This window comes from Triticum urartu, chromosome 5A (genome assembly GCF_056163025.1).
Source record: "Triticum urartu cultivar PI428250 chromosome 5A, HENAU_Tu73, whole genome shotgun sequence".
Taxonomy (NCBI): Eukaryota; Viridiplantae; Streptophyta; class Magnoliopsida; order Poales; family Poaceae; genus Triticum; species Triticum urartu.
In genome coordinates, this window is record NC_141877.1 from 536,989,657 (window position 1) to 537,017,163 (window position 27,507).

General features: G+C 44.4%; 1 protein-coding gene and 1 pseudogene across 1 annotated transcript; both read right to left on the reverse strand.

The window, feature by feature from the left end:
* Positions 1–16,801: 16,801 nt before the first annotated feature.
* LOC125556567 (putative G-type lectin S-receptor-like serine/threonine-protein kinase At1g61610) lies at positions 16,802–22,247 on the reverse strand (annotated as a pseudogene).
* Positions 22,248–23,510: 1,263 nt separating this feature from the next.
* On the reverse strand, positions 23,511–27,377 carry LOC125556566 (G-type lectin S-receptor-like serine/threonine-protein kinase At1g11300). The gene is made up of 7 exons (XM_048719272.2): positions 26,021–27,377; positions 25,607–25,708; positions 24,871–25,064; positions 24,560–24,767; positions 24,248–24,485; positions 24,011–24,161; positions 23,511–23,909 (listed from the first exon to the last, which is right to left on the reverse strand). Exons 1-7 carry the CDS (start codon positions 27,366–27,368, stop codon positions 23,604–23,606), a joined length of 2,547 nt encoding a protein of 848 aa, XP_048575229.1. The 5' UTR covers positions 27,369–27,377; the 3' UTR covers positions 23,511–23,603.
* Positions 27,378–27,507: the final 130 nt, after the last annotated feature.

The following is a 27,507-nucleotide window of genomic DNA, read 5'->3' on the forward strand; positions in this document are numbered from 1 at the left end:
TTTGTACATCTTGTTTACTTAGAACTACGGTAGTAAATAAGATGATCCCTCATAATAATTTCAAGAAAGTGTTTCCCTAACTGTGCACCGTTGCGACAGTTCGTTTTTCAAAGCACCACATGATGTTCGGGTGTTTGATTCAGACGTTCACATACAACGGGTGTAAGACAGATTTACACATGCAAACACTTAGGTTGACTTGACGAGCCTAGCATGTACAGACATGGCCTCGGAACACAGAAGACCGAAAGGTCGAGCATGAGTCGTATAGAAGATACGATCAACATGAAGATGTTCACCGATGTTGACTAGACCGTCTCACGTGATGATCGGACACGGCCTAGTTGACTCGGATCATGTAATCACTTAGATGACTAGAGGGATGTCTATCTGAGTGGGAGTTCATAAGATGAACTTAATTATCCTGAACATAGTCAAAAGGTCTTCGCAAATTATGTCGTAGCTCGCGCTTCAGTTCTACTGTTTAGTTATGTTCCTAGAGAAAATTTAGTTGAAAGTTGATAGTAGCAATTATGCGGACTAGGTCCGTAAACTGAGGATTGTCCTCATTGCTTCATAGAAGGTTTATGTCCTTAATGCACCGCTCAGTGTGCTGAACCTCGAACGTCGTCTGTGGATGTTGCGAACATCTGACATACACATTTTGATAACTACGTGATAGTTCAGTTAAACGGTTTAGAGTTGAGGCACCGAAGACGGTTTTTGAAACGTCGCGAAACATATGAGATGTTTCGAGGGCTGAAATTGGGATTTCAGGCTCGTGCCCACGTCAAGAGGTATAAGACCTCCGACGATTTTCTTAGCCTACCAACTAAGGAGAAAAGCTCAATTGTTGAGCTTGTGCTCAGATTGTCTGAGTACAACAATCATTTGAATCGAGTGGGAGTTAATCTTCCAGATGAGATATTGATGTTTCTCCGAAGTCATTACCACCAAGCTGCTAGAGCTTCGTGATGAACTATAATGTATCGGGGACATATATGATGATCCTTGAGATATTCGCGATGTTTGACACCACAAAAGTAGAAATCAAGAAGGAGCATCAATTGTTGATGGTTGGTGAAACCACTAGTTTCAAGAAGGGCAAGGGCAAGAAGGGATACTTCATGAAACGGCAAATCAGCTGCTGCTCTAATGAAGAAACCCAAAGTTGAACCCAAACCCGAGACTAAGTGCTTCTGTAATAAGGGGAACAGCCACTGGAACAGAATTACCCTAGATGCTTGGTAGATGAGAAGGCTAGCAAGGTCGGTAGAAGTATATTGGATATACATTGTGTTAATGTGTACTTTACTAGTACTCCTAGTAACACCAGGGTATTAGATACCGGTTCGGTTGCTAAGTGTTAGTAACTCGAAATAAAAGCTACGGATTAAACGGAGACTAGCTAAAGGTGAGCTGACGATATGTGTTGGAAGTGTTTCCAATGTTGATATGATCAAGCATCGCACGCTCCCTCTACCATCGAGATTGGTGTTAAACCTAAATAATTGTTATTTGGTGTTTGCGTTGAGCATAGACATGATTGGATTATGTCTATCGCAATACGGTTATTCATTTAAGGAGAATAATGGTTACTCTGTTTATTTGAATAATACCTTCAATGGTCTTACGCCTAAAATGAATGGTTTATTGAATCTCGATCGTAGTGATACACATGTTCATGCCAAAAGATATAGGATAGTAATGATAGTACCACCTACTTGTGGCACTGCCACGTAAGTCATATCGGTATAAAACGCATGAAGAAGCTCCATGTTGATGGATCTTTGGGCTCACTCATTTTTGAAAAGTTTGAGACATGCGAACCATGTCTATTGGTGTATATGCATGAAGAAACTCCATGCAAATGGACCGTTTGAACTCACTTGATCTTGAATCACTTGAGACATGCAAATCATACCACATGGGCAAGATGACTGAAAGCCTCGGTTTCAGTAAAATGGAACTAGAAAGCAACTTGTTGGAAGAAATACATTTTGATGTGTGCATTCCAATGAGTGCTGAGGCGTGTTGTGGATATCGTTATGTTCTTACTTCACAGATGATTTGAGTAGATGTTGAGTACATTTACTTGATAAAATCACGAGTCTGAATTATTGAAAGGTTCAAGTAATTTCAGGGTGAAGTTGAAAGATCATCGTGACAAGAGGATAAAATATCTATGATATGATCATAGAGATGAATATCTAAATTACGAGTTTCGCACAGAATTAAGACATTGTGGAAATTGTTTCACAACTAATACAGCCTGGAACACCATAGTGTGATGGTGTGTCCGAACATCATAACTGCACCCTATTGGATATGATGCATACCATGATGTCTCTTATCGAATTACCACGATAGTTTATGGGTTAGGCATTAGAGACAACCACATTCACTTTAAATAGGGCACCACGTAATTCCGATGAGATGACATCGTATGAACTATGGTTTAGAGAAACCTAAGCTGTCATTTCTTAAAAGTTTGGGGCTGCGACGCTTATGTGAAAAAGTTTCAGGCCGATAAGCTCGAACCCTAAGAGGATAAATACATCTTCATAGGACACCCAAAACAGTTGGGTATACCTCCTGTCTAAGATTCGAAAGCAATAAATGATTGTTTCTAGAATCAGTTCCTTTCTCGAGGAAAAGTTTCTCTCGAAAGAATTGAGTGGGAGGATGGTGGAAACTTGATGAGGTTATTGAACCGTCTCTTCAACTAGTGTGTGGCAGGGCACAGGAAGTTGTTCCTGTGGCACCTACACCAATTGAAGTGGAAGCTTATGATAGTGATCATGAAACTTCAGATCAAGTCACTACCAAACATCGTAGGATGACAAGGATGCGTACTACTTCAGAGTGGTACGTAATCCTGTCTTGGAAGTCATGTTGCTAGACAACAATGAACCTACAAGCTATGGAGAAGCGATGGTGGGCCCGGATTCCGATGAATGGCTCGAGGCCATAAAATCCGAGAGAGGATCCATGTATGAAGACAAAGTGTAGACTTTGGCGGAATGGCTCGATGGTCGTAAGGCTGTTGAGAACAGATGGATTTTTAAAAGGAAGGCGGACAATGATGGTAAATGTCACCATTAAGAAAGCTCGACTTGTCGTTAAGATGTTTTCCGACAAGTTCAAGGAGTTGACTACGATGAGACTTTCTCACTCGTAGCGATGCTAAGAGTCAGTTGGAATTATATTAGCGATTACTGCATTATTTATAAAATCTTGCAGATAGGATGTCAAAACATTGTTTCCTCGACGGTTTTCTTGAGGAAAAGTTGTATGTGATACAAACGGAAGGTTTTGTCAATCCTGAAAGATGCTAATAAGTATGCAAAGCTCCAGCAATCCTTCTGAGGACTGGAGTAAGCATCTCAGAGTTGGAATGTATGCTTTGATGAGATGATCAAAGATTTTGGGTGTATACAAAGTTTATGAGAAACTTGTATTTCCAAAGAAGTGAGTGGGAGCACTATAGAATTTCTGATGAATATATGTTGTTGACATATTGTTGATCAGAAATGACGTAGAATTTTTGAAAAGCATATAGGGTTATTTGGAAAGTGTTTTTTCAATGGAAAGCCTGGATTAAGCTATTTGAACATTGAGCATCAAGATCTATAAGGATAGATCAAAACGCTTAATGGTACTTTCAAATGAGCACATTCCTTGACATGATCTTGAAGGTGTTCAAGATGGATCAGTCAAAGAAGGAGTTCTTGCCTGAGTTGTAAGGTATGAAGTTAAGACTTAAAGCTCGACCACGGCAGAATAGAGAGAAAGGACGAAGGTCGTCCCCTATGCTTAAGACATAGGCTCTACAGTATGCTATGCTGTGTACCGCACCTGAAGTGTGCCTTGCCATGAGTCAGTCAAGGGGTACAAGAGTGATCCAAGAATGGATCACAGGACAGCGGTCAAAGTTATCCTTAGTAACTAGTGGACTAAGGAATTTTCTCGATTATGGAGGTGGTAAAAGAGTTCGTCGTAAAGGGTTACACCGATGCAAACTTTGACACTAATCCAGATTATTCTGAGTAGTAAACTGGATTCGTATAGTAGAACAGTTATTTGGAATAGCTCCAAATAGAGCGTGGTAGCTGCATCTAGGAAATGACATAGAGATTTGTAAAGCACACACGGATCTGAAAGGTTCAGACCCGTTGACTATAACCTCTCTCACAAGCATAACATGATCAAACCCAGAACTCATCGAGTGTTAATCACATGGTAAATGTGAACTAGATTATTGACTCTAGTAAACTCTTTGGGTGTTAGTCACATGGGGATGTGACCTTGAGTGTTAATCACATATCGATGTGAACTAGATTATTGACTCTAGTGCAAGTGGGAGACTATTGGAAATATGCCCTAGAGGCAATAATAAATTGATTATTATTATATTTCCTTGTTCATGATAATCGTTTATTATCCATGCTAGAATTGTATTGATAGGAAACTCAGATACATGTGTGGATACATAGACAACACCATGTCCCTAGTAAGCCTCTAGTTGACTAGCTCGTTGATCAATATATGGTTACGGTTTCCTGACCATGGACATTGGATGTCGTTGATAACGGGATCACATCATTAGGAGAATGATGTGATGGACAAGGCCCGATCCTAAGCATAGCACTAGATCGTGTAGTTCGTATGCTAAAGCTTTTCTAATGTCAAGTATCATTTCCTTAGACCATGAGATTGTGCAACTCCCGGATACCGTAGGAGTGCTTTGGGTGTGCCAAACGTCACAACGTAACTGGGTGGCTATAAAGGTACACTACGGGTATCTCCGAAAGTGTCTGTTGGGTTGGCATGAATCGAGACTGGGATTTGTCACTCCGTGTGACGGAGAGGTATCTCTGGGCCCACTTGGTAGGACATCATCATAATGTGCACAATGTGATCAAGGAGTTGATCACGGGATGATGTGTTACGAAACGAGTAAAGAGACTTGCCGGTAACGAGATTGAACAAGGTATCGAGATACCGACGATCAAATCTCGGGCAAGTATCGTACCGATAGACAAAGGGAATTGTATACGGGATTGATTAAGTCCTTGACATCGTGGTTCATCCGATGAGATCATCGTGGAACATGTGGGAGCCAACATGGGTATCCAGATCCCGCTGTTGGTTATTGACCGGAGAACGTCTCGGTCATGTCTGCATGGTTCCCGAACCCGTAGGGTCTACACACTTAAGGTTCGATGACGCTGGGGTTATAAAGGAAGTTTGTATGTGGTTACCGAATGTTGTTCGGAGTCCCGGATGAGATCTCGGACGTCACGAGGAGTTCCGGAATGGTCCGGAGGTAAAGATTTATATATATGAAGTCCTATTTCGGCCATCGGGACAAGCTTCGGGGTCATCGGTATTGTACCGGGACCACCGGAAGGGTCCCGGGGGTCCACCGGGTGGGGCCACCTATCCCGGAGGGTCCCATGGGCTGAAGTGGGAAGGGATCCAGCCCAAAGTGGGCTGGGGCGCCACTTTCCCCTAGGGCCCATGCGCCTAGTGGTGGGGAAACCCTAAGGAAGAGTCCCAAAAGGGGAAGGCACCTCCTAGGTGCCTTGGGGAGGAGGGATTCCTCCCTTGGCCGCCGCCCCCCTAGGAGATTGGATCTCCTAGGGCCGGCGCCCCCCCCCCTTGGCCCCCCTATATATAGTGGGGGAGATGGAGGACTTCTTACCTTTGCCTTTGGTGCAAACCTCTCCCTCTCTCCTTGCTGGATCAAGGCATGGGAGACGTCACCGGGCTGTACGTGTGTTGAACACGGAGGTGCCGTCCGTTCGGCACTAGGATCATCGGTGATTTGGATCATGACGAGTACGACTCCTTCAACCCCGTTCTGTTGAACGCTTCCGCTTAGCGATCTACGAGGGTATGTAGATGCACTCTCCTTCCCCTCGTTGCTGGTCTCTCCATAGATAGATCTTGGTGACACGTAGGAAAATTTTGAAATTCTGCTACGTTCCCCAACACTTTTCAGGTATTTCAGGATGTTCTTGACCGCTGTCCAGTGGTCCACTCCTGGATTACTTTGGTACCTCCCTGCTAGACTTATAGCAAGGCACACATCAGGTCTGGTACACAGCATTGCATACATGATAGAGCCTATGGCTGAAGCATAGGGAACATCTTTCATTTTCTCTCTATCTTCTACAGTGGTCGGGCATTGAGTCTGACTCAACTTCACACCTTGTAACACAGGCAAGAACCCTTTCTTTGCTTGATCCATTTTGAACTTCTTCAAAATCTTGTCAAGGTATGTGCTTTGTGAAAGTCCAATTAAACGTCTTGATCTATCTCTATAGATCTTTATGCCTAATATGTAAGAAGCTTCACCGAGGTCTTTAATTGAAAAACTCTTATTCAAGTATCCCTTTATGCTATCCAGAAATTCTATATCATTTCCGATCAGTAATATGTCGTCCACATATAATATCAGAAATGCTACAGAGCTCCCACTCACTTTCTTGTAAATACCTCCCGTGGCAGCGGGGTCCTATTGGAAACTAAGGGATATTAAGACCTCCTTTTAATAGAGTACCAGACCAAAGCATTAACACTTAGTGAATACATGAATTCCTCAAACTACGGTCATCACCGGTATGTATCCCGATTATTGTCACTTCGGGGTTAATGGATCATAACACATAATAGGTGACTATAGACTTGCAAGATAGGATCAAAAACTCACATATATTCATGAAAACATATCTGCTTAAGTCATCTGTGAAGGTGAGAAAATAACGATATCCACCACGAGCCTCAATATTCATCGGACCACTTACATCTGTATGTATGATTTCCAACAAATCTATTGCTCTCTCCATAGTACCGGAGAACGGCGTTTTAGTCATCTTGCCCATGAGGCACGGTTCGCAAGTACCAAGTGATTCATAATCAAGTGTTTCCAAAAGTCCATCAGTATGGAGTTTCTTCATGCGCTTTACACCGATATGACCTAAACGGCAGTGCCACAAATAAGTTGCACTATCATTATCAACTCTGCATCTTTTGGCTTCAACATTATGAATATGTGTGTTACTACTATCGAGATTCAATAAGAATAGACCACTCTTCAAGGGTGCATGACCATAAAAGATATTACTCATATAAATAGAACAACCATTATTCTCTGATTTAAATGAATAACCGTTTTGCATCAAACAAGATCCAGATATAATGTTCATGCTTAACGCTGGCACCAAATAACAATTATTTAGGTCTAATATTAATCCCGAAGGTAGATGTAGAGGTAGCGTGCCGACCGCGATCACATCGACTTTGGAACCGTTTCCCACGCGCATCGTCACCTCGTCCTTAGCCAATCTTCGCTTAATTCGTTGTCCCTATTTCGAGTTGCAAATATTAGCAACAGAACCAGTATCAAATACCCAGGTGCTACTGCGAGCATTAGTAAGGTACACATCAATAACATGTATATCACATATACCTTTGTTCACCTTGCCATCCTTCTTATCCGCCAAATACTTGGGACAGTTTCGCTTCCAGTGACCAGTCTGCTTGCAGTAGAAGCACTCAGTTTCAGGCTTAGGTCCAGACTTGGGTTTCTTCTCTTGAGCAGCAACTTGCTTGCTGTTCTTCTTGAAGTTCCCCTTCTTCTTCCCTTTGCCCTTTTTCTTGAAACTAGTGGTCTTGTTGACCATCAACACTTGATGCTCCTTTTTGATTTCTACCTCCGCAGCTTTCAGCATTGCGAAGAGCTCAGGAATAGTCTTATTCATCCCTTGCATATTATAGTTCATCACGAAGCTCTTGTAGCTTGGTGGCAGTGATTGGAGAATTTTGTCAATGACGCAATCATCTGGAAGATTAACTCCCATTTGAATCAAGTGATTATTATACCCAGACATTTTGAGTATATGCTCACTGACAGAACTGTTCTCCTCCATCTTGCAGCTGTAGAACTTATTGGAGACTTCATATCTCTCAATCCGGGCATTTGCTTGAAATATTAACTTCAACTCTTGGAACATCTCATATGCTCCATGACGTTCAAAACGTCGTTGAAGTCCCGGTTCTAAGCCGTAAAGCATGGCACACTGAACTATCGAGTAGTCATCAGCTTTGCTCTGCCAGACGTTCACAACATCTGGTGTTGCTCCAGCAGCAGGCCTGGCACCCAGCGGTGCTTCCAGGACGTAATTCTTCTGTGCACCCAGTCCGTGTAATTGCTACCATCATCTTTCAACTTTGCTTTCTCAAGGAACGCATTAAAATTCAACGGAACAACAGCACGGGCCATTTATCTACAATCATACATAAACAAGCAAGATACTATCAGGTACTAAGTTCATGATAAATTTAGGTTCAATTAATCATATTACTTAAAGAACTCCCACTTAGATAGACATCCCTCTAATCCTCTAAGTGATTACGTGATCCAAATCAACTAAACCATGTCCGATCATCACGTGAGATGGAGTAGTTTCATTGGTGAACATCACTATGTTGATCATATCTACTATATGATTCACGCTCGACCTTTTGATCTCCGTGTTCCGAGGCCATATCTATATATGCTTGGCTCGTCAAGTATAACCTGAGTATTCCGCGTGTGCAACTGTTTTGCACCCGTTGTATTTGAACGTAGAGCCTATCACACCCGATCATCACGTGGTGTCTCAGCACGAAGAACTTTTGCAACGGTGCATACTCAGGGAGAACACTTCTTGATAATTTAGTGAGAGATCATCTTATAATGCTACCGTCAATCAAAGCAAGATAAGATGCATAAAAGATAAACATCACATGCAATCAATATAAGTGATATGATATGGCCATCATCATCTTGTGCTTGTGATCTCCATCTCCGAAGCACCGTCATGATCGCCATCGTCACCGGCGCAACACCTTGATCTCCATCGTAGCATCGTTGTCGTCTCGCCAATCTTATGCTTCCACGACTATCGCTACCGCTTAGTGATAAAGTAAAGCATTACAGCGCGATTGCATTGCATACAATAAAGCGACAACCATATGGCTCCTACCAGTTGCCGATAACTTGGTTACAAAACATGATCATCTCATACAATAAAATTTAGGATCATGTCTTGACCATATCACATCACAACATGCCCTGCAAAAACAAGTTAGACGTCCTCTACTTTGTTGTTGCATGTTTTACGTGGCTGCTACGGGCTTAAGCAAGAACCAATCTTACCTACGCATCAAAACCACAACGATAGTTTGTCAAGTTGGTGCTGTTTTAACCTTCACAAGGACCGGGCGTAGCCACACTCGGTTCAACTAAAGTTGGAGAAACTGTCACCCGCAAGCCACCTATGTGCAAAGCACGTCGGGAGAACCGGTCTCGCATAAGCGTACGCGTAATGTCGGTCCGAGCCGCTTCGTCCAACAATACCGCCGAACCAAAGTATGACATGCTGGTAAGCAGTATGACTTATATCGCCCACAACTCACTTGTGTTCTACTCGTGCATATAACATCAACATATAAAACCTAGGCTCGGATGCCACTGTTGGGGAACGTAGTAATTTCAAAAAAATTCCTACGCACACGCAAGATCATGATGGTGCATAGCAACGAGAGGGGGAGAGTGTGATCTACGTACCCTTGTAGATCGACAACGGATGCGTTAACTTGGTTGATGTAGTCGTACGTCTTCACGGCCCAACCGATCAAGCACCGAAACTACGGCACCTCCGAGTTCTAGCACACGTTCAGCTCGATGACGATCCCCGGACTCCGATCCAGCAAAGTGTCGGGGAAGAGTTCCGTCAGCACAACGGCGTGGTGACGATCTTGATGTACTACTGTCGCAGGGCTTCGCCTAAGCACCGCTATAATATTATCGAGGACTATGGTGGAAGGGGGCACCGCACACGGCTAAGAAAACGATCACGTGGATCAACTTGTGTCTCTAGGGGTGCCCCTGCCTCCGTATATAAAGGTTCAAGGGAGGGGGGCTGGCCGGCCAAGAGGAGGCGCGCCAGGAGGAGTCCTACTCCTTCTGGGAGTAGGACTTCCCCCTTTTCCTAATTGGAATAGGATTCGCGGAGGGGGAAAAGAGGAGAGAGAGGAGGAAGGGGGGCCGGCCCCCTCTCCTTGTCCTATTCGGACCAAGGGGGGGAGGGGCGCGCGGCCCATCTATGGCCACCTCTCCTCTCTTCCACCAAGGCCCACTAAGGCCCATATACCTCCCGTGGGTTTCCGGTAACCTCCCGGTACTCCGGTAAAATCCCGATTTCACCCGGAACACTTCCGATATCCAAACATAGGCTTCCAATATATCAATCTTTATGTCTCGACCATTTCGAGACTCCTCGTCATGTCCGTGATCACATCCGGGACTCCGAACAACCTTCGGTACATCAAAATGCATAAACTCATAATATAACTATCATCGTAACCTTAAGCGTGCGGACCCTACGGGTTCGAGAACAATGTAGACATGACCGAGACACGTCTCTGGTCAATAACCAATAGCGGAACCTGGATGCTCATATTGGCTCCTACATATTCTACGAAGATCTTTTATCAGTCAGACCGCATAACAACATACGTTGTTCCCTTTGTCATCGGTATGTTACTTGCCCGAGATTCGATCATCGGTATCCTATACCTAGTTCAATCTCGTTACCGGCAAGTCTCTTTACTCGTTCTGTAATACATCATCCCGCAACTAACTCATTAGTTGCAATGCTTGCAAGGCTTAAGTGATGTGCATTACCGAGAGGGCCCAGAGATACCTCTCCGACAATCGGAGTGACAAATCCTAATCTCGAAATACGCCAACCCAACATGTACCTTTGGAGACACCTGTAGAGCTCCTTTATAATCACCCAGTTACGTTGTGACGTTTGGTAGCACACAAAGTGTTCCTCTGACAAACGGGAGTTGCATAATCTCATAGTCATAGGAACATGTATAAGTCATGAAGAAAGCAATAGCAACATACTAAACGATCGGGTGCTAAGCTAATGGAATGGGTCATGTCAATCAGATCATTCAACTAATGATGTGATCTCGTTAATCAAATAACAACTCTTTGTCCATGGTTAGGAAACATAACCATCTTTGATTAACGAGCTAGTCAAGTAGAGGCATACTAGTGACACTCTATTTGTCTATGTATTCACACATGTATTATGTTTTCGGTTAATACAATTCTAGCATGAATAATAAACTTTTATCATGATATAAGGAAATAAATAATAACTTTATTATTGCCTCTAGGGCATATTTCCTTCAGAAGTTGTGTTCGAAGTATTGAGATTTTGTATTTAGAACACTATTCGGCTGATTACGCCTCCAAGATGGCCACGTATGAGAAAACTTTTTACACGAATTATCTTCGTCTCGTCTAAACGATCGATTTTGATATAAAAATCGTTCCAAACCGAGTTCGTATGCAAAAGTTACAACCATCCGAATACACCCCTATCACGAGCCAAAAGTGGCGCGCCCCACCAGACACCATGTCTGATGGGTAGCGCGAATAATATTCTGTGTTGCGCGAGTGATTTGGCCCTCAAGATGACCTCTGATCAAAAAAACGTTCAACATGAAAGTTGTTCGTCTCGTTGAAACGGTCAAGATTGCTTTTGGGCTCGTTTCCATCTGAGGTCGTTTACCACCTCAAAAATTACCCGTAAGGTCCAGTCAGTTTAAACCGAATAGTTTTAAAAAGTTCGGACAAAATCAATCCGAATTTGACTAGGGTTTTGGACGTGAATCCAAGCCTTTTTCTTGCACGGGGAAGTCTAGCCGTCTCTTATATACCTATGGGGTGACGGCCGATTGAACAACACACAATCGATCAAATCATCTACCATTTTTTATCTTTTATCTTTTCTCCTTAACCCTAGTTCTTCTTCTTCCTCGTTCTTCATCTGTTTTTCTTGTTGCAGGATGGTGAACCTCGAGGCCCTAGGGGCGATCAGGTCGACCTAGGCCAGCCCATAGCCGCCGCATGCCCTAACGGGGTCCTTCCCGGGCGTGTGGGGTTTCGGGTCCTCAAAAGCACCCGCCGGATTGCTTGCGTACCGCGCTTCCGGACGGGTCTCCTTCGACGTGAGCTGCGGTGCATCACCCCCGGCGTCGAGGGTATACGGTGACGTGTTCGTGTGCGAACACACTTTTTGGCGACTCCGCTGGGGACGAAGCTTTGAACGGTCTCCGGCCCGTTCTTGCTACGAAGAGATTGTCATCTAGGATTTGCAATCTATAAAGGTAAGATGAATACCCAATTCACCTATGTAGATGCAAATAATGCATATGTTGTTGCTAAATCATTTAATGAGCATAATGTATCGACTAGCCCTAGCTTTATCAATCATGCATCTAATTATGTGCAAGAGCCAATGCAACAAAATCTCCATGCTTCTACCTCATATAATTTTAGCAACATGGAACATATGTATACGAACTCCCATGCATCGGCAGCCCCGCAAATCCATATGCCGATGAACAACATGATGAGTTCCGTTAATCAAGTTGAAACACTTCACCTAGGAACTTCTGATATTATGCAACAAAGTGTTTCACCTTTTTATTCATCGGCAACTAGCTTGCAATATGTTAATCAAAACATGTTGGTGGATACGGGAATTGGCCATGCTACTACTAGTTATCCGGCCAGTTACCCTCAGTCATCATATGCTACACCTCATGCTACTATTTTTTTGGCACCATATGCAACTATGGGTATTCATAATTCGGCTTTGCACCTTCATGCTAATAACCGAATAAGTGAAAATTCTATAGGATCACATGTGTCGTCACCTAGTATCGTAGCATATAATTTTTCCCCTGCAAAATTACAGAATTTTGGTGACATCTCGTTACCAAAAGAGTCTAAAAGTGTCGGGGGGCAGTTCTATCCAGATTGGGTCATTAAGAAAAACCTTACGTCTTTTTGGGACAAATGCAATGTTGTTCTACATGAATTAATAAAAGAGAGAAATCCTATTAATTCTGCTGCAATTCAAGCTAGATTATGTCAAAAAGAGAAAGCATTGGGTGTAGATAGAATTATCAAAAAAGGTGGTGATTCGGATAACAAAGTTAATTCGGCTATTGAAAAGACCGAATCAAATATTACATATGCCGAATTTATTCTAGAAAAACAGGATGACAAGGTGTTGGGGAGCTATTCGAAAGAGGAACAACATATCGTTCAAGTAATGCAACCATCATGCTCTCCCAACGTGTTTGAAAATGTATGTCTAGCAAGTGATTTACCTATCTTCCGATTTGGTCGCAACTTTATTGTTGATGCTTCTATAAGAGAAATTCTCATAAGTAATTTTGAAAGACCAATAAAGAAGGGAAATTTACTTGTTAGCAATAAAAATATTATAGAACATATCGGTCAATCTATTGTACCATTTATAAAGACCAATAGTGACTTATTATTGCAGCCAAAGTTTTCCCCATTGCTTTATCAAAATTTCATATCTAATTGGGTAGCTTTCCTTGTTAAATACTTGGCTTGCACTTGGTCTCAATTGAGACATGTGTATTCTGACTATTTTCGTTTCAGAAATTTAAAGCCAAGATCAAATTCTTTTGAGAAATCCGATGCTAATATAATATCTTATCCAAATACATCGAAGATAGGGTGCAAAGCACAATGCATAGCCGAATGGGGAGATTCTAAATCTGAACCATTCGTTTGCTTACCTCCAAAGCCATTTGCACACCAAGATCGGCTAGAAAACAAAACGTATACCTTCGATTCAAACATGTGTGATCAAATCTTTGATTTGTTGTTGAAAAATAATTACATTAGAATTCTTGATCACCATGTCAAGCCATCTATTTGATACGTCTCCATCGTATCTACTTTTCCAAACACTTTTGCCCTTATTTTGGACTCTAACTTGCATGATTTAAATGGAACTAATCCGGACTGACGTTGTTTTCACCAGAATTGCTATGGTGTTATTTATGTGCAGAAACAAAAGTTTTCAGAATGATCTGAAACTTCACGGAACACCTATTCGGAAAATATAAAATATCCTTGCGAAAGATGAAGACCAGGGGGTCCACCACCTGTCCACGAGGGTGGGGGCGCCCCCCCCCCCTACCTCGTGGGCCCCCTGGAGCTCCTCCGACCTCAACCCCAACTCTATATATTTGGTTTCGGGGAGAAAAAAAATCAAAGAGAAGGATTCATCGTGTTTTACTATACGGAGCCGCCGCCAAGCCCTAAAACCTCTCGGGAGGGCTGATCTGGAGTCCGTTCGGGGCTCCGGAGAGGGGAATCCGTCGCCATCGTCATCATCAACCATCCTCCATCACCAATTTCATGATGCTCACCGCCGTGCGTGAGTAATTCCATCGTAGGCTTGTTGGATGGTGATGGGTTGGATGAGATCTATCATGTAATCGAGTTAGTTTTGTTAGGGTTTGATCCCTAGTATCCACTATGTTCTGAGATTGATGTTGCTATGACTTTGCTATGCTTAATGATTATCACTAGGGCCCGAGTGCCATGATTTCAGATCTGAACCTATTATGTTTTCATCAATATATGAGAGTTCTCGATCCTATCTTGCAAGTCTATAGTCACCTATTACGTGTTATGATCCGTTAAACCCGAAGTGATAATAATCGGGATACTTACCGGTGATGACCATAGTTTGAGGAGTTCATGTATTCACTATGTGCTAATGCTTTGTTCCGGTACTCTATTAAAAAGAGGCCTTAATATCCCTTAGTTTCCATTAGGACCCCGCTGCCACGGGAGGGTAGGACAAAAGATGCCATGCAAATTCTTTTCCATAAGCATATATGACTATATTCGGAATACATGCCTACATTACATTGATGAATTGAAGCTAGTTCTGTGTCACCCTAGGTTATGACTGTTACATGATGAACCGCATCCGGCATAATTCTCCATCACTGATCCATTGCCTACGAGCTTTCCATATATTGTTCTTCGCTTATTTACTTTTCCGTTGCTATTGCTATCGTCATTACAAAATACAAAAAACACTACTTTTGCTACTATTACCTTTTGCTACGTTACCACTACTATCATATTACTTTGCTACTAAACACCTTGCTGCAGATATTAAGTTTCCAGGTGTGGTTGAATTGACAACTCAGCTGCTAATACTTGAGAATATTCTTTGACTCCCTTTATGTCGAATCAATAAATTTGGGTTGAATACTCTACCCTCAAAAACTGTTGCGATCCCCTATTCTTGTGCGTTGACATGGCGCAGGAAGAAGCGCTTTTCAAGATCAGTAAGACGGAGACTTTGCTTGCTGATCGTATAAGTCCACGTTGCACTTGTGTACACGGATTTGCTGTTTGTCTTGTACAACAATAATGTATTTATTTTTTTGGTATTCTAATGTAATTACTGTGGAGTCACTCTCACTCCTGTTTTTGGCATATTACTGGGACCTTGGAGATAAAGAACACACTCTTTAACATTCTGTAGGAATCATTTGCAGTGGACAAGAGGAATCATTGTACTCAACAATCAATCTTTTTTTTCCTGTTAGTGAGGAGCATAGCATGGACTTACTATAGCAGGTACCATTAACCTCCATACTCCATCGTTGCAATTAGTGTTCTTGTGAAGCTTACCGTAGAATATATGTTTGAGGTACAAATTTGTTGGTTCAAGTACCTTCAGAAATTTCTTAGGACTATTTGTCTTAATGTTTTCTATTAACATCCGACATTCATGTGTGCCTTTTATTGGTTGGATAACCAATTAGCTAAGGAGCAGTCTCTCTTTTTACCAGGCTCTGAACAATGCAAATAGTATTATTGGCTAACACTTATTGGAAAGGTATGTAACATACTTTAATTCTTTAGTTAAAAATACTTTAATTTTGATTTTGACATTGTGCTGACATGAACTTTAATTTTCATTTAACACTGTGCTAACATAAAAATAACTTGCTTAATTACTATGACCTATGTTGTTGGATTCAAATGTGTATTTTTCACATTGATAACTTCATAGTTGAACAACTTGATATGGCTGGTGCAACCAAAAGGAATCCATCGATCTCTGTTCGCCATCAAACACATACAGGTACTCTCCTCTCATTTGTCCCGATTTAATCTCCACTATGCCTTGTTGTCTACCTTCATAATATTATTGGACAAAATCTCTCATGCACTACTGCTCTGAACTAGAATTTGCTCTGATGCTTCATGATTTGAATCTGATTTAGACTGAAGATATTTAAAATCAGATCATCCGCCCTCATGTATCAGATCATCCGCCCTCATATATGCTTAAACAAATTTAGCATATAGAAAAATCAGAGATCCTGGTCGTAACCTGATTTTTCGTGGCTTAGGTCTTGTTGCTTTTTTGTAGAGATACTCCTTGGACTAGGGAATGGTGCTTTCAATTATTATTTATTTCAGTACTACACTGCATCACTATCTGGGTAGAAAAAGTTGTGGATGTGTTTGAACAAGATTGTGGCAGCTGTTCCTGACCTTATGATGTGCTCTGTGCTCTTCCTTTGAAACAAAAACTTATATATTCATCCTTATCACTCATTTTTTGGTGTGGCATAAAGAACAAAAATTCCTTCTCCTGATCGGCTAGCCCCAAAACTCAACACCCTGCAACGTACAGTGGGACTAAATGCTTTGATCTCCCATATGTGATAATTTTTAGTATGAACTATGCTTAGCATGATTAGATGGATAATAGAAGAAATACAGACAGTGGCATGTTTTTGTAGAAGGTTATAGCCTGTGCAGCCGCACGGGTTGATGACTAGTACAAGAGTAATCACAATCATTTCATCGACCTTCTACCTCCGTAAGTGTAAAACTGTTCACAGAGTTCTGAATATCAACTTCGATTTTCTCTATTTCTGCACTCCTACCTGCAAAGTAGGCAGGGCGATTCGGAGATGGAAGTGTGGTGCTTCCATTCTCCAAGACAAAGACGACCATTGACATGAGTGGCCTATCATCCGGGTTTTCTTGGACACACATGAGCCCCACATGGACACAAAGCAGAACTTCTTCTGATGAACAAGTATCCATGATAGATGAATCTGCAAGTTCTTCTGCCTTTCCTTCCTTCCACATATTCCATGACTGAGCCAATAAAAACATGAAATGAAAGCTCTTTTCATTTAATTGTCAAAACCAAAAATCCACCTAAACTTGATATCCTTATAAATAGAAACTCAGGAGAAATATTTTGTGTACTCACATATATACCAAGGCTAGGAAAACTCATGGTTTGAGTACAGAAGTTTCTCCTTAAACCAGGTATGACCTCTAGTAGTAGCACGCCGAAGCTGTAGACGTCAGACTTAGTAGAGAAGACACCTTCCATTGCATACTCAGGGGCCATGTAGCCACTAGGCCATGTCATTTACAAAGCGTTAGCAAATAGAGTTGAATGTTGTCACGGTTAAAATCAGCTATTGATTCATGAGTTACTCACTATGTTCCGACTACGCGTTGGGCATTTGCATTTTGCTGGTTTTCAGCAAAGATTCTCGCCATGCCGAAATCTGCTATCTTGGGTTTCATATCTGCGTCTAACAAAACATTTGCGGCTTTGAGATCCCTGTGGATTATGGTCAACCTTGAGTCCTCATGAAGATAGAAAAGTCCCCTTGCAATCCCTTTGATTATACTAAATCGTGTTGGCCAATCCAACAACAATTTTCTTGAGTGGTCTGTAAAAATAAAAATGTAAGCAAAATTGATTTTGCAAAAAAAAAACTGTGATTTATAAGAATATGTACCAAAAAGGGTAGCATCCAAGCTCTTGTTAGGCAGATACTCATATATAAGAAGCTTTTCGTCTCCATCACTACAACATCCAAGAAGTCGAACCAAATTTCTATGTTGCAATTTTGCAATTAGAATTACTTCATTCCTGCATTCTACCGTGCCTTGTTGAGATTCTCTACTTAGCCTCTTGACCACCTAACGTTCCCTATAGAAATACAATGTAAATCTCAGATTTGAGTTTGGGAAATGAACAAATCAATTATCCTGAAGTAGAAGGAATAGCAAGAAAACGTATAAGTTACCTTGTAAACTTTTCCGAAGCCTCCTTGCCCAATCATGCATGTTTCGGAGAAATTGTTGGTTGCAAGGAAAATTTCTTCTAATTTTACAAAAGGAAATTCTTGATCACACGGAGGGTTTTCATCAGAGATATGCATGACATCCGTTCTTATATTCTTGTGCTTTCTCCATTTTATATTCTTGCCTGCTCCCACATTGTTATAGTCATTTCCTCTCTAACAAGTATATATAACAGAAATAAGAAAGAAAAGGTTATAGTGACCCCCTGAAAACTTTTGCACATCTGTCACCACGGCAAAGGTAAAAAGGCGATGGCAGACCATATAATATGGGAATCACTTGACATAAAAATGAGATCCATGTGTTTGAAAAAACACCATGGAGGACCCCTTGCCCACTCCACAGCACCATGGGCAGTTGCTCTGTTTTTTCAAAACACTTGGACACCGAGTATTTGTAGAACTGTGATTCACTGAGGATGGGAAGTTCAAACCACTATGATCGATGTGCCTCATCCTAAGTTGGGTTCTCTATCTAGTAGATTGCCTATTATTGTTACATCACTCCCCACAGTGATTATACCGTGCACGGAACCACCTAGCCCCATACGGTAGTAGACGAACGCCAAATTTACATGGTAAAATGGACATCCTCACAAGATGGTAAAGTATGGATTTTTCCTAAGAAGATCAACAAAACATACCTTTGAATTTTAACCATAGAAGGAATATGCATATGAGCACCAGAACACTGCCTCCTAAAATTGGCAACACAATCCTCACCGGAACCGGATTGCTCTTTGTCCTTTTACCTTCTTTAGTGCACATACAATGAAAGAACAAATGACTGATGAAACTACATATATACGGAGTATTAGCTAATATGAAACCAGTATTAGTAGAAAGAAGGGTGAATTGAGCTTCAGTACCAGCTGTTGTATCCATGCCTGCAAGTCGAAGATAGAGTGTGTCGTTGCCGAATTCTGCGCCTACCTTTCCCGTGTCAATCAACTCCCCGACCCACACCAAGCACCTCGAAACGACGTATCTCCTGGAACTGCCGCTGCTCAGATTGGCATAAGCATATCCCACACATGAACAATTGAGGGTGCACTCCACCGCGCACTCCTCAAGCGTGCTCCTATCCCCGCCGACGAGCACGAACCTATCCGGCGACTTCATCCCTGGCAAGGCCAAGAATCCATTGTCGCAGCCGCGTAGCGCCTCCTTCCGTCGACACCCTGCTGAGAACCTGGCAGCAGCCCGCTCGTCATTGTGCGCCGGCTCAAAGCCATCGAGGCACTTAGAGCAACTCCAATGGGGCGACCCATTTCATCCGTCCACGTCCATTTAAGTTGACGCGGACAAAAGTGGCAGCCCAACGCGCCGACCTAAACTCAAATCGTGTTCGCACGGTGTCCGCGCCGATCCATTTCCGACCCAAAATTGCGCCTGGAATGCGTCGGCGCGGACGCGAAACGGACGCGCCGCGCGTCTCCTCGCCGTTCGCCGCGTCCCCACCTGGCGGCCACCCAACCGCCACCGGTCGTCTTATTTATGACGACCACCGACAGCGGGCCCACGCGTCAGCCAATGCGCGCGTCCTTTTTTAACCACGCATGCGGCGGGGTCGGCCTCATCCACTTCTCCCGTCCACATCTGACCCCCCACCACTTCCTTTGCTTCCTTGCCGGCGACCGCAAACCCTAGCGCGTGCCATGGGCCTCTTCGGCAAAAGCAATGGCAAGGGGAAGGGCACCCCCGACGCCTCGTCATCCCGTGCTCCCCCTCCCCCTCCCCCTCCACCGCCGGCGCGTTTCCGCCCTGGACGCCGGTGCCTGCACATCCCGGTGCACCAAGCGCGGTGGCACTGGGAGTACAGGCAGCCCCTCCCCTACCCCGACATGACGCTGCCGCACCATTGGCATTTGGATCCAAACCGGATCCCGGTGCCGGCGATTCCGCGGACCCAGCGGGCGCACGACGACGAGGTGCGCCGGTATCGCGCGCTGCTCACACCGGAGCAGCGTCGACTGCCCGAGTACGCCGCCGACTCTCCTAACTGGGAGGCTTGGTTCGCCCTCGAACACGAGGAGCAACGGCGCTCGGGTGTCGACGCCGTCCCGCCGCCGTTCCCACTGCCGCCCCCGCAGGTAGAGCCGGAGGACATGGAGGCGGAGGCGGAGTACCAAGCCGCCCTCAAAGAGGCCCTGCAGCATGCGCTGGAGGCTAGCCGCATCGAGGAGGACGCGCACTGGGATGGGCTGGAGCAAGCCCTTGCCCTGTCGGCGGCGGGGGACTCCGTCCACACCCCGCTCTTCGTGCTGCCGCCTCCGCCGTCGCCGCCCGTACAGCCCAAGCCGGAGCCGGAGCCGGAGCCGTCGCGTAAGCGCTCCCCACCTCCACCCACTTGGCCGGAGGAGGCCTACTCGTGGACGGGCCAGTACCACGAGTGGGTGAGCGCGCCTCCCGTCTAGTTCGCCGCGACGCCGGAGGAAGAGGCGGCCCACCTCGAGCGATGGAAGGAGCACTGGCTCCGCCAGGAGCAGGGCGACGGCGAAGAGCAGATACGCTACGATGCCATGCTCCAACATGACGCGGAGGCGCTCCGGCTCGAGGAGGAGGAGGAGGAGCGCACGCGGCTTGCCGCAATGCCGCCGCCCCAGCAGACGTCGGAGGAGGCTGCCCTGGCAGCGTACCAGGCGGCGTTCGGGTGGGCTGGCCCTGCTCGGGTCTTCATCGACCTCACCGACGACGGCGACGTCGAGGGCAAGGGCAAGGGCAAGGCCGACGACGTCTAGGGAGCGTGTGGGGCGGCAGCAGGCGGGCGCAGACTTTTTTTAATGTTTTTATTTAATGTTTATTAGATGTAGGTGGACTTTGGCCGGCGTTTGACCGGCCACTTTTATGTTTAATTATGTTTATTTCATGCAACTTGTTTTTTTTTCACGTCGTCATATTTGGGTCGGCTTCCCCGTTGAACGGTCAAGCCGACCCATTTTAAAATGCGGACGCCGGCGCCCGCCTGACCGATTCAAACGGACAAAAAGCGAACAAAGCACGCGTCCGTTTGGGTCGTCCCGTTAGAATTGCTCTTACAAGTCGGGTCAGGCGCCGCTGTCTCATCACAGTAGCCATAGGGACCGCAAAAGCCATAGCGGTTGCATACAGGAGACGGCCACTCACCGAGGACGTCCCAGGCTGACGACTTGCTGCTCCAGCTTTGGAGCTGGTACTCGCCGGAGTATGTTAGCACATACCTAGTAGGCGGGGCGCCGTCGGACATACTATAGGTGAGGTAGATCCTGTGTTTTGATTTTTGGCCGAAAAAAGTGGATTTCGGCCGAATTTCGGCCATCTCAGCCTAGGATGAAAAGTATATTTAGGCCGAAATTGTTCAAATTTGGCAAAATTTGGTCAAATTTAAGTCAAATTGCAGTCAAAATTTGGTCAAATTTCAGCTGAAATTTTTGAAAATGGCCGAAATACGACCATCTCGGCCTAGGGCGAAAAAAAGCTCAAACCGAAAATCAAAACACAGGGTAGACCTCGTCATCGTTGTTGATGACAGCCAGATAGAGGATGATAGCAGTGGTGTTCAGGGCCTCCACCTGCTGGTACCTGCGCTGGCTCGTCACCAGATACCCTGTCCATGGCGGGGTGCGGGCCACCGGGCGCTCCCCGTCCCAGAGGAAAATCTGGAGCAGTGTGTCTGGATCCCCGCCATAGGAGAAGCGCCCTGGCGAGGGGTCGGTGGGACCCGTCCAGGACACTAGGCGCTCGTCGTGGACACGTGTCCTGTACCTGAACCGGATCTTCATACCAGAAAGAAGTGTGTCGGTCATGTGGTCGAAGCTTTGCCACAGCATGGTGCCGTTGGGAGATCGAATGACGAGGTTGCCGGTGTTCAGAAGAACCGCCGCCGGGGGTGGCGAGCCTGGGTCGGTAGCCACATTGGTCGTCGTCCAGAGGACACGGCTGCCACGATCACCATCGGACAGAACAAGATTGGAAGTGTTGGTGAGGGAAAGCATTGGTGAAGAGGAAGTGATGTTCCTTTTTGAGACTGGAGTTTCCCGGTTGGCGACCCACACGACGGTGAGCTCAGGTATGTCGTTGTACCATATGCCGACGTACAGCTTGGCCATAGCAGTGGAGTTGGAGGGGTCAAAGAAGCCCAAGGCAACAGCAAAGCAACATGATCATGATCACAAGTTCAGAACAGCTGGGATGCAGGGTCTTCATTCAGAGATGCTTTTTTTTTACGGTTAACGGCAGGAGCTCTGCTTTTCATTATAGGCGAGGGAAAACTGTACAGACTGAAATCAGTCAGAACAAAGGATAGAGAAAAAAGAAAAGAGAGGAAAAAACTACTCCTCGCAAAAAGCCTGACCAATAGTCAGGAGGTCATCTCTAATCAAGCTAACTAAGCCGGAGAGAGCCAGGGTCGTACTTTCAAAAATCCTGCGATTGCGTTCTTTCCAGATGTGCCAGGCAACCAAAACTGGCAGGACAGACTTGTGGATGGCATGTTTCTTGGACAGAAAACATGAGGTCTTCTTCTACCATCCAAGGGCAGTTGTGGTCGTGCGAGCAGCAGCCGCTGTCCCTGGGTGGGAAGAGCTGAAGGCGAACCATACTTGCTTGCTGAATGGGCACTCGAGCAGAAGATGTGTCAATGTTTCCATGGATTGATCACAGAGTGCACAAGTTGCATTGTGCGGCCATCCACGCGTACAGAGTCTGTCCGCGGTCCACAGCCGATTTTGGACGAGCAACCACATGAAGAATTGAACCTTTCCATCCGTTTTAAGCTTCCAGACTTTGTGCAAACTTGGGTTGTGGATGTGAGCGATGAAGTGTGTGTCATAGGCAGAGGCCGCGGTGTAATTGTTAGAGGATGTAAGCGTCCAGCGGATAGAATCGGCATGTTCAGAGATGCTTTTACTCTAGCCTGTATCATATTCAGAGTTTTGTTTTAGACAAGTATCATATTCAGAGATGTGTGCAAGTACTATAGTCACGGCCCACAGGCAGGCACTAGCATAACTGTGACTGATGAATTTCTGTGGAGAGTTGAAAAAGGCTGCAGAAATATAACTTTTTTCCAACTGCAAACCCTTAGCAAAAGTAGATGAAAAATTAAGACGACTTCTGCTATCTGGAAAAAAAAAGCCAGAAATGTTAGCAGGAGGAAGCTCATCCAATTGACAAGAGGGTTGCTGTCCTTTGTTTTTTCAAGTAGTACGTATATCCTAACATATAGTCCTCTGTATCAAAAGGGAGTATAAAAAAAGTCTTACATTTTGATATAGAGGGAGTAGTTTTTTTGTAACTGAGACTATATGTTATGCAAATGAAAAATTGAATGGAGAACATACGAAAAGATAGTAATGACTACTAAGCAACACATGATACATCCCTGTTTTCCTTTTTTGGAAAATGACATCGCTAACTATTGAGCCATACATTTAACGATAGTGTTCGATTTATCTAATGTATTGTTTCCTTGGAGAGCATTTCAATACAGCTAAAACAAAAGATTTATTTCATCGTCCCTCTATCTCAGTAAGAGTAAAGCTGTTCACGGATGTCGGAATGTCAGTTCTGATCTGATTTGTTGCAGCACTTTGTCTCGCAAAGTAGGCCGGGAGATTGGGGGATGTAAGTGGGGTGCTCCCCGTCCCGTTCTCTAGGACAAACACAACAGATGACATGAGCGGCCTATCATCGGGGTTCTCCTGAACACACAAGAGTGCTACATGGATGCAAAGCAGAATTTCATCTGGTGAAGTATCTAAGATAGATGAGTCCGTCAGCTCATTGGTCCTATCTTCCTTCCACATATTCCATGACTGAAACAACCAAAACATCATATCAGTACTATTTTCCAATATCCAACAAAAAATGCTTCCACTTTTCGTAACGAAATTTGACAAAATTCATGTGCACTCACATATACTGTGAGGCTAGGGAATCCCATGGTTTCACTAATGGAGTTTCTCCTTATACCAGTTACAACCTCCAGTAGTAACACGCCAAAACTGTAGACGTCAGACTTGGTAGAGAAGACACCCTCCATTGCATACTCAGGAGCCATGTAACCACTGTTTGATCATTTTAATTACAAGAGGTGTCTAATGGGAGTTAAATTTACTGAAAAACAATATGGGTTTTTTAAATGGATACTCACTATGTTCCAACAAGGTGTTGGGTATTCGCATTTTCCAAGTTATCGCCAAAGATCCTCGCCATACCAAAATCCGCTATCTTGGGTTTAAAATCTGCATCTAACAAAACATTTGCAGCTTTGAGGTCTCTATGAATTATGGTGAACCTTGAGTCTTCATGAAGATATTGAAGTCCCTTTGCAATCCCTTTGATTATACGAAACCGTGTCGACCAATCCAACAGAAATTTTCTCGACTCATCTAAAAACAGAAACAAATGTAAGAAACAAATTCAAGTTGTCATAGAAATCATGGTTTGTTATTAGAATACACACCAAAAAGGGTAGCATCTAAGCTCTTATTTGGCAGATACTCGTATATCAGGAGTTTTTCATCTCCCTCACTGCAGCATCCAAGAAGTCGAACCAAGTTTCTGTGTTGCAATTTGGCAATTAGAATCACTTCATTCCTAAATTCTTTTGTTCCTTGTTGAGAATCTCTACTTAGCCTCTTGATTGCAACTTCTTGACCACCTAACATTCCCTACAGGAATATAGTGAAAATCTTATACTTGACTTTGTAGTATGAAAAAATTAGCTCTCTTCATTAGAATTAATCCTAGGAAAGAACATATTTAATGAGTTACCTTGTATACTTTACCAAAGCCTCCCCGTCCAATCATGCATGTTTCAGAGAAATTGTGGGTTGCAAAGGCAATTTCTTCTAATCTTACAAATGGAAATTCTTGATCATGGGGAGAGTTTTCTTCTTCAAATTCATCGGAGATACTCATACCCTCCAGCCTTATATTCTTTTGCATTGTCCCTTTCTTGTTCTTGCCTGCTCCCATAATGTTAAAAGTGACTACATCTCTAATGAGAACATCACAAAAATAAGAAATAATAAAGTTATATTTGACCCCTACAACTATTGATGTTTGTATATTATTCCCTAATTTATGAACTCATGGAACTAGAGGAAATAACCCACGAGGCACATCTACCACCCAGCCACCCACTCCCCTAGAAAAACACAGACACAACCCTCAGTCCATAGATGTTGCTCTGTTTCTCAGCCCCACGATAACCAGTATCTCAGTTATTACGATTGCATGAATATGAAGCGGCACAAAGCGAATGTGGTTTGTCTAACATGTGGAATCCACATTATCCATCACTACACCACCACAAATAGTAGCTAAATCATGCTATAAACCATCTACAAAATTATTTGATCTAGTTTCCATTCATGTGTTAGAGGATTTTGTAATCTAAGGGTATATTGCGGTAGTAGACGATGTAGTCCAAGTTTAGGCGGTGACACATACTCTCTCAAAAAGCGGCCAATATAACCTTCTACTAAACAGAGTTAACTAAACGTACCTTTGAATTTTAACCATGCAAGGGAGATGCATATGAGTACTAGAACACCAGAGCCTACAACTGGAAGCACAATCCTCACTGCATTGCTCTTTATTCTTTTACCTGTGCAACAAATTCATATACAAGAAAAAATGGTTTTATTATTTCTCAGTTGAATGAGAAATAACCCTTTCTAAGTCATGGCGAACAACCATCAAACTTTAGCATGATATTTGTGCAACTACCAGAGGGATGAAAAAATCTTGATCCAGTGGCTGTTGTATTGACCAAGAAATAACTATTTCTAGTGACTAAGTGATGGTCCCAAATGAGTGATAGAACTAGAAACATGTTATTGAAAACAAAACAACTGGTAGAAAGAGGGATAAATGACAAAACCAATATGATAAAGAGGGAGAAACTGAGATCTAGTACCTTTAGTTGCAGCCATGCCTGCACGTCGAAGATAGAGTGTCTCGCCGGTTCGCTCCCCAACCTTTCCCGTATCTATTAACTCTCCAGACCACACCAAGCACCTCGGCACGTGTCCTCCGAACCTGCTGCTGCTCAGGTTGGCGAACGCATATGCCACACAGGAGCAATTGCGGCTACACTCCGCCGCACAGTCCTCATACTTACTCCTCCCTCGAGCAATAAACAAAGACCCATCAGGCGACTTCATCCCCGGCAAGGCCACGAAGCCGTCACTGCACCCTTGCAGTGCCTCCTTCCGTCGGCACCCGGCCGAGTATCTGCCGCTAGTCCACTCCTCCATGCTACTCGGCTCAAAGCCATCGAGACACCTGCATGTTGGCACGGTGGGTGCCTCGGCCGTCTCGTCACAGTAGCCATACGGGCCGCAGTAACTGTAATGGTTGCATTCAGCGGATGGAAACTTCCAGAGGACAACCCATGTTGATGACTTACTGCTCCAGCTTTGGATCTGAAACTCACCATAGTAGGTTAGCACCATCCTGGTGCGTGGGGCGCCGTCGGAGAGGCTATAAGTGACGTATGCCTCATTGTCATTGTTGACATAGGCCAGGTAGATGATAAGATCACTGCTATTTGTGGCCCCAAGTAGTTGTTGCCGTAGGCTCATCACTAGATACCCTGTCCAGGGGGCAGCACGAGATACCGGGTGCTCGCCGTCCCACAAGAATGTCTGGAACGACCTGTTCGTGTCGCTGCCATAGGAGAAGCGCCCCCACGAGGGGTCGCTGGGGCCTCTCCATGATAGCAGGCGCTTGGTGGTGGTACGCGTCCTGTAGTTTATGCCGATCTTCATGCTGGGAAGGAACGTGTCTGTGCGTTGGTCGAAGCTCTGCCACAGGATGGTGCCGTTTGACGATCGGATGACGAAGTTACCGGTGTTTAGAAGCACCGCCGTCGGGGTAGACGAGACCAGACCATTGGTCAGGTTGGCTGTTGTCCAAACGACACGGCTTCCGCCACCACCATCAGAGAGAACCAGATTAGAGCTATTGGTGAGGGAGAGCTTCGGTGTTGAGGAAGTTGTGTTGGTGGCCGGGGTATTTTGGTTGGCGACCCACACAACGGTGAGCTCGGGGATGTTGTTGTACCATACGCCTAGGTACAAGCTGGCCGGAGAAGAATTGGAGGGGTTGAAGAAGCCCAAGGCGAATCCACCATCATCGGAGACGATGGTGTTACCAGGGGACAGCGCCCTGCCGGGGACAAGACGGTCTTGGGAAGCGCTCAACGGCAGGAAGAGGAGAAGGATCATGACCGTGGTACAGCTGGTGAGAGACGACCAATCCATCGACTGATCAGGCCTAGATCTTAGTACTAGTTATGGTCCAACTAACTAGTTACGATAACTGGGAGCAATTAAGTACTTCCCACAAAACAAAACAAAAACTAGGAGTAAGTACATAATTATACCAGTCCTTGGTCCAGAA

Bases quoted from the DNA above. Each gene is read 5' to 3' on its own strand.
- LOC125556566 (XM_048719272.2), bottom strand. From the start codon at position 27,368: ATGGATTGGTCGTCTCTCACCAGCTGTACCACGGTCATGATCCTTCTC. The intron at 24,768-24,870 runs GTAACTCATTAA...ATATTCCTGTAG, and splicing joins GCTTTGGTAAAGTATACAAG to GGAATGTTAGGTGGTCAAGA. The intron at 24,486-24,559 runs GTGTGTATTCTA...TTCTGTTTTTAG, and splicing joins CTTAGATGCTACCCTTTTTG to ATGAGTCGAGAAAATTTCTG.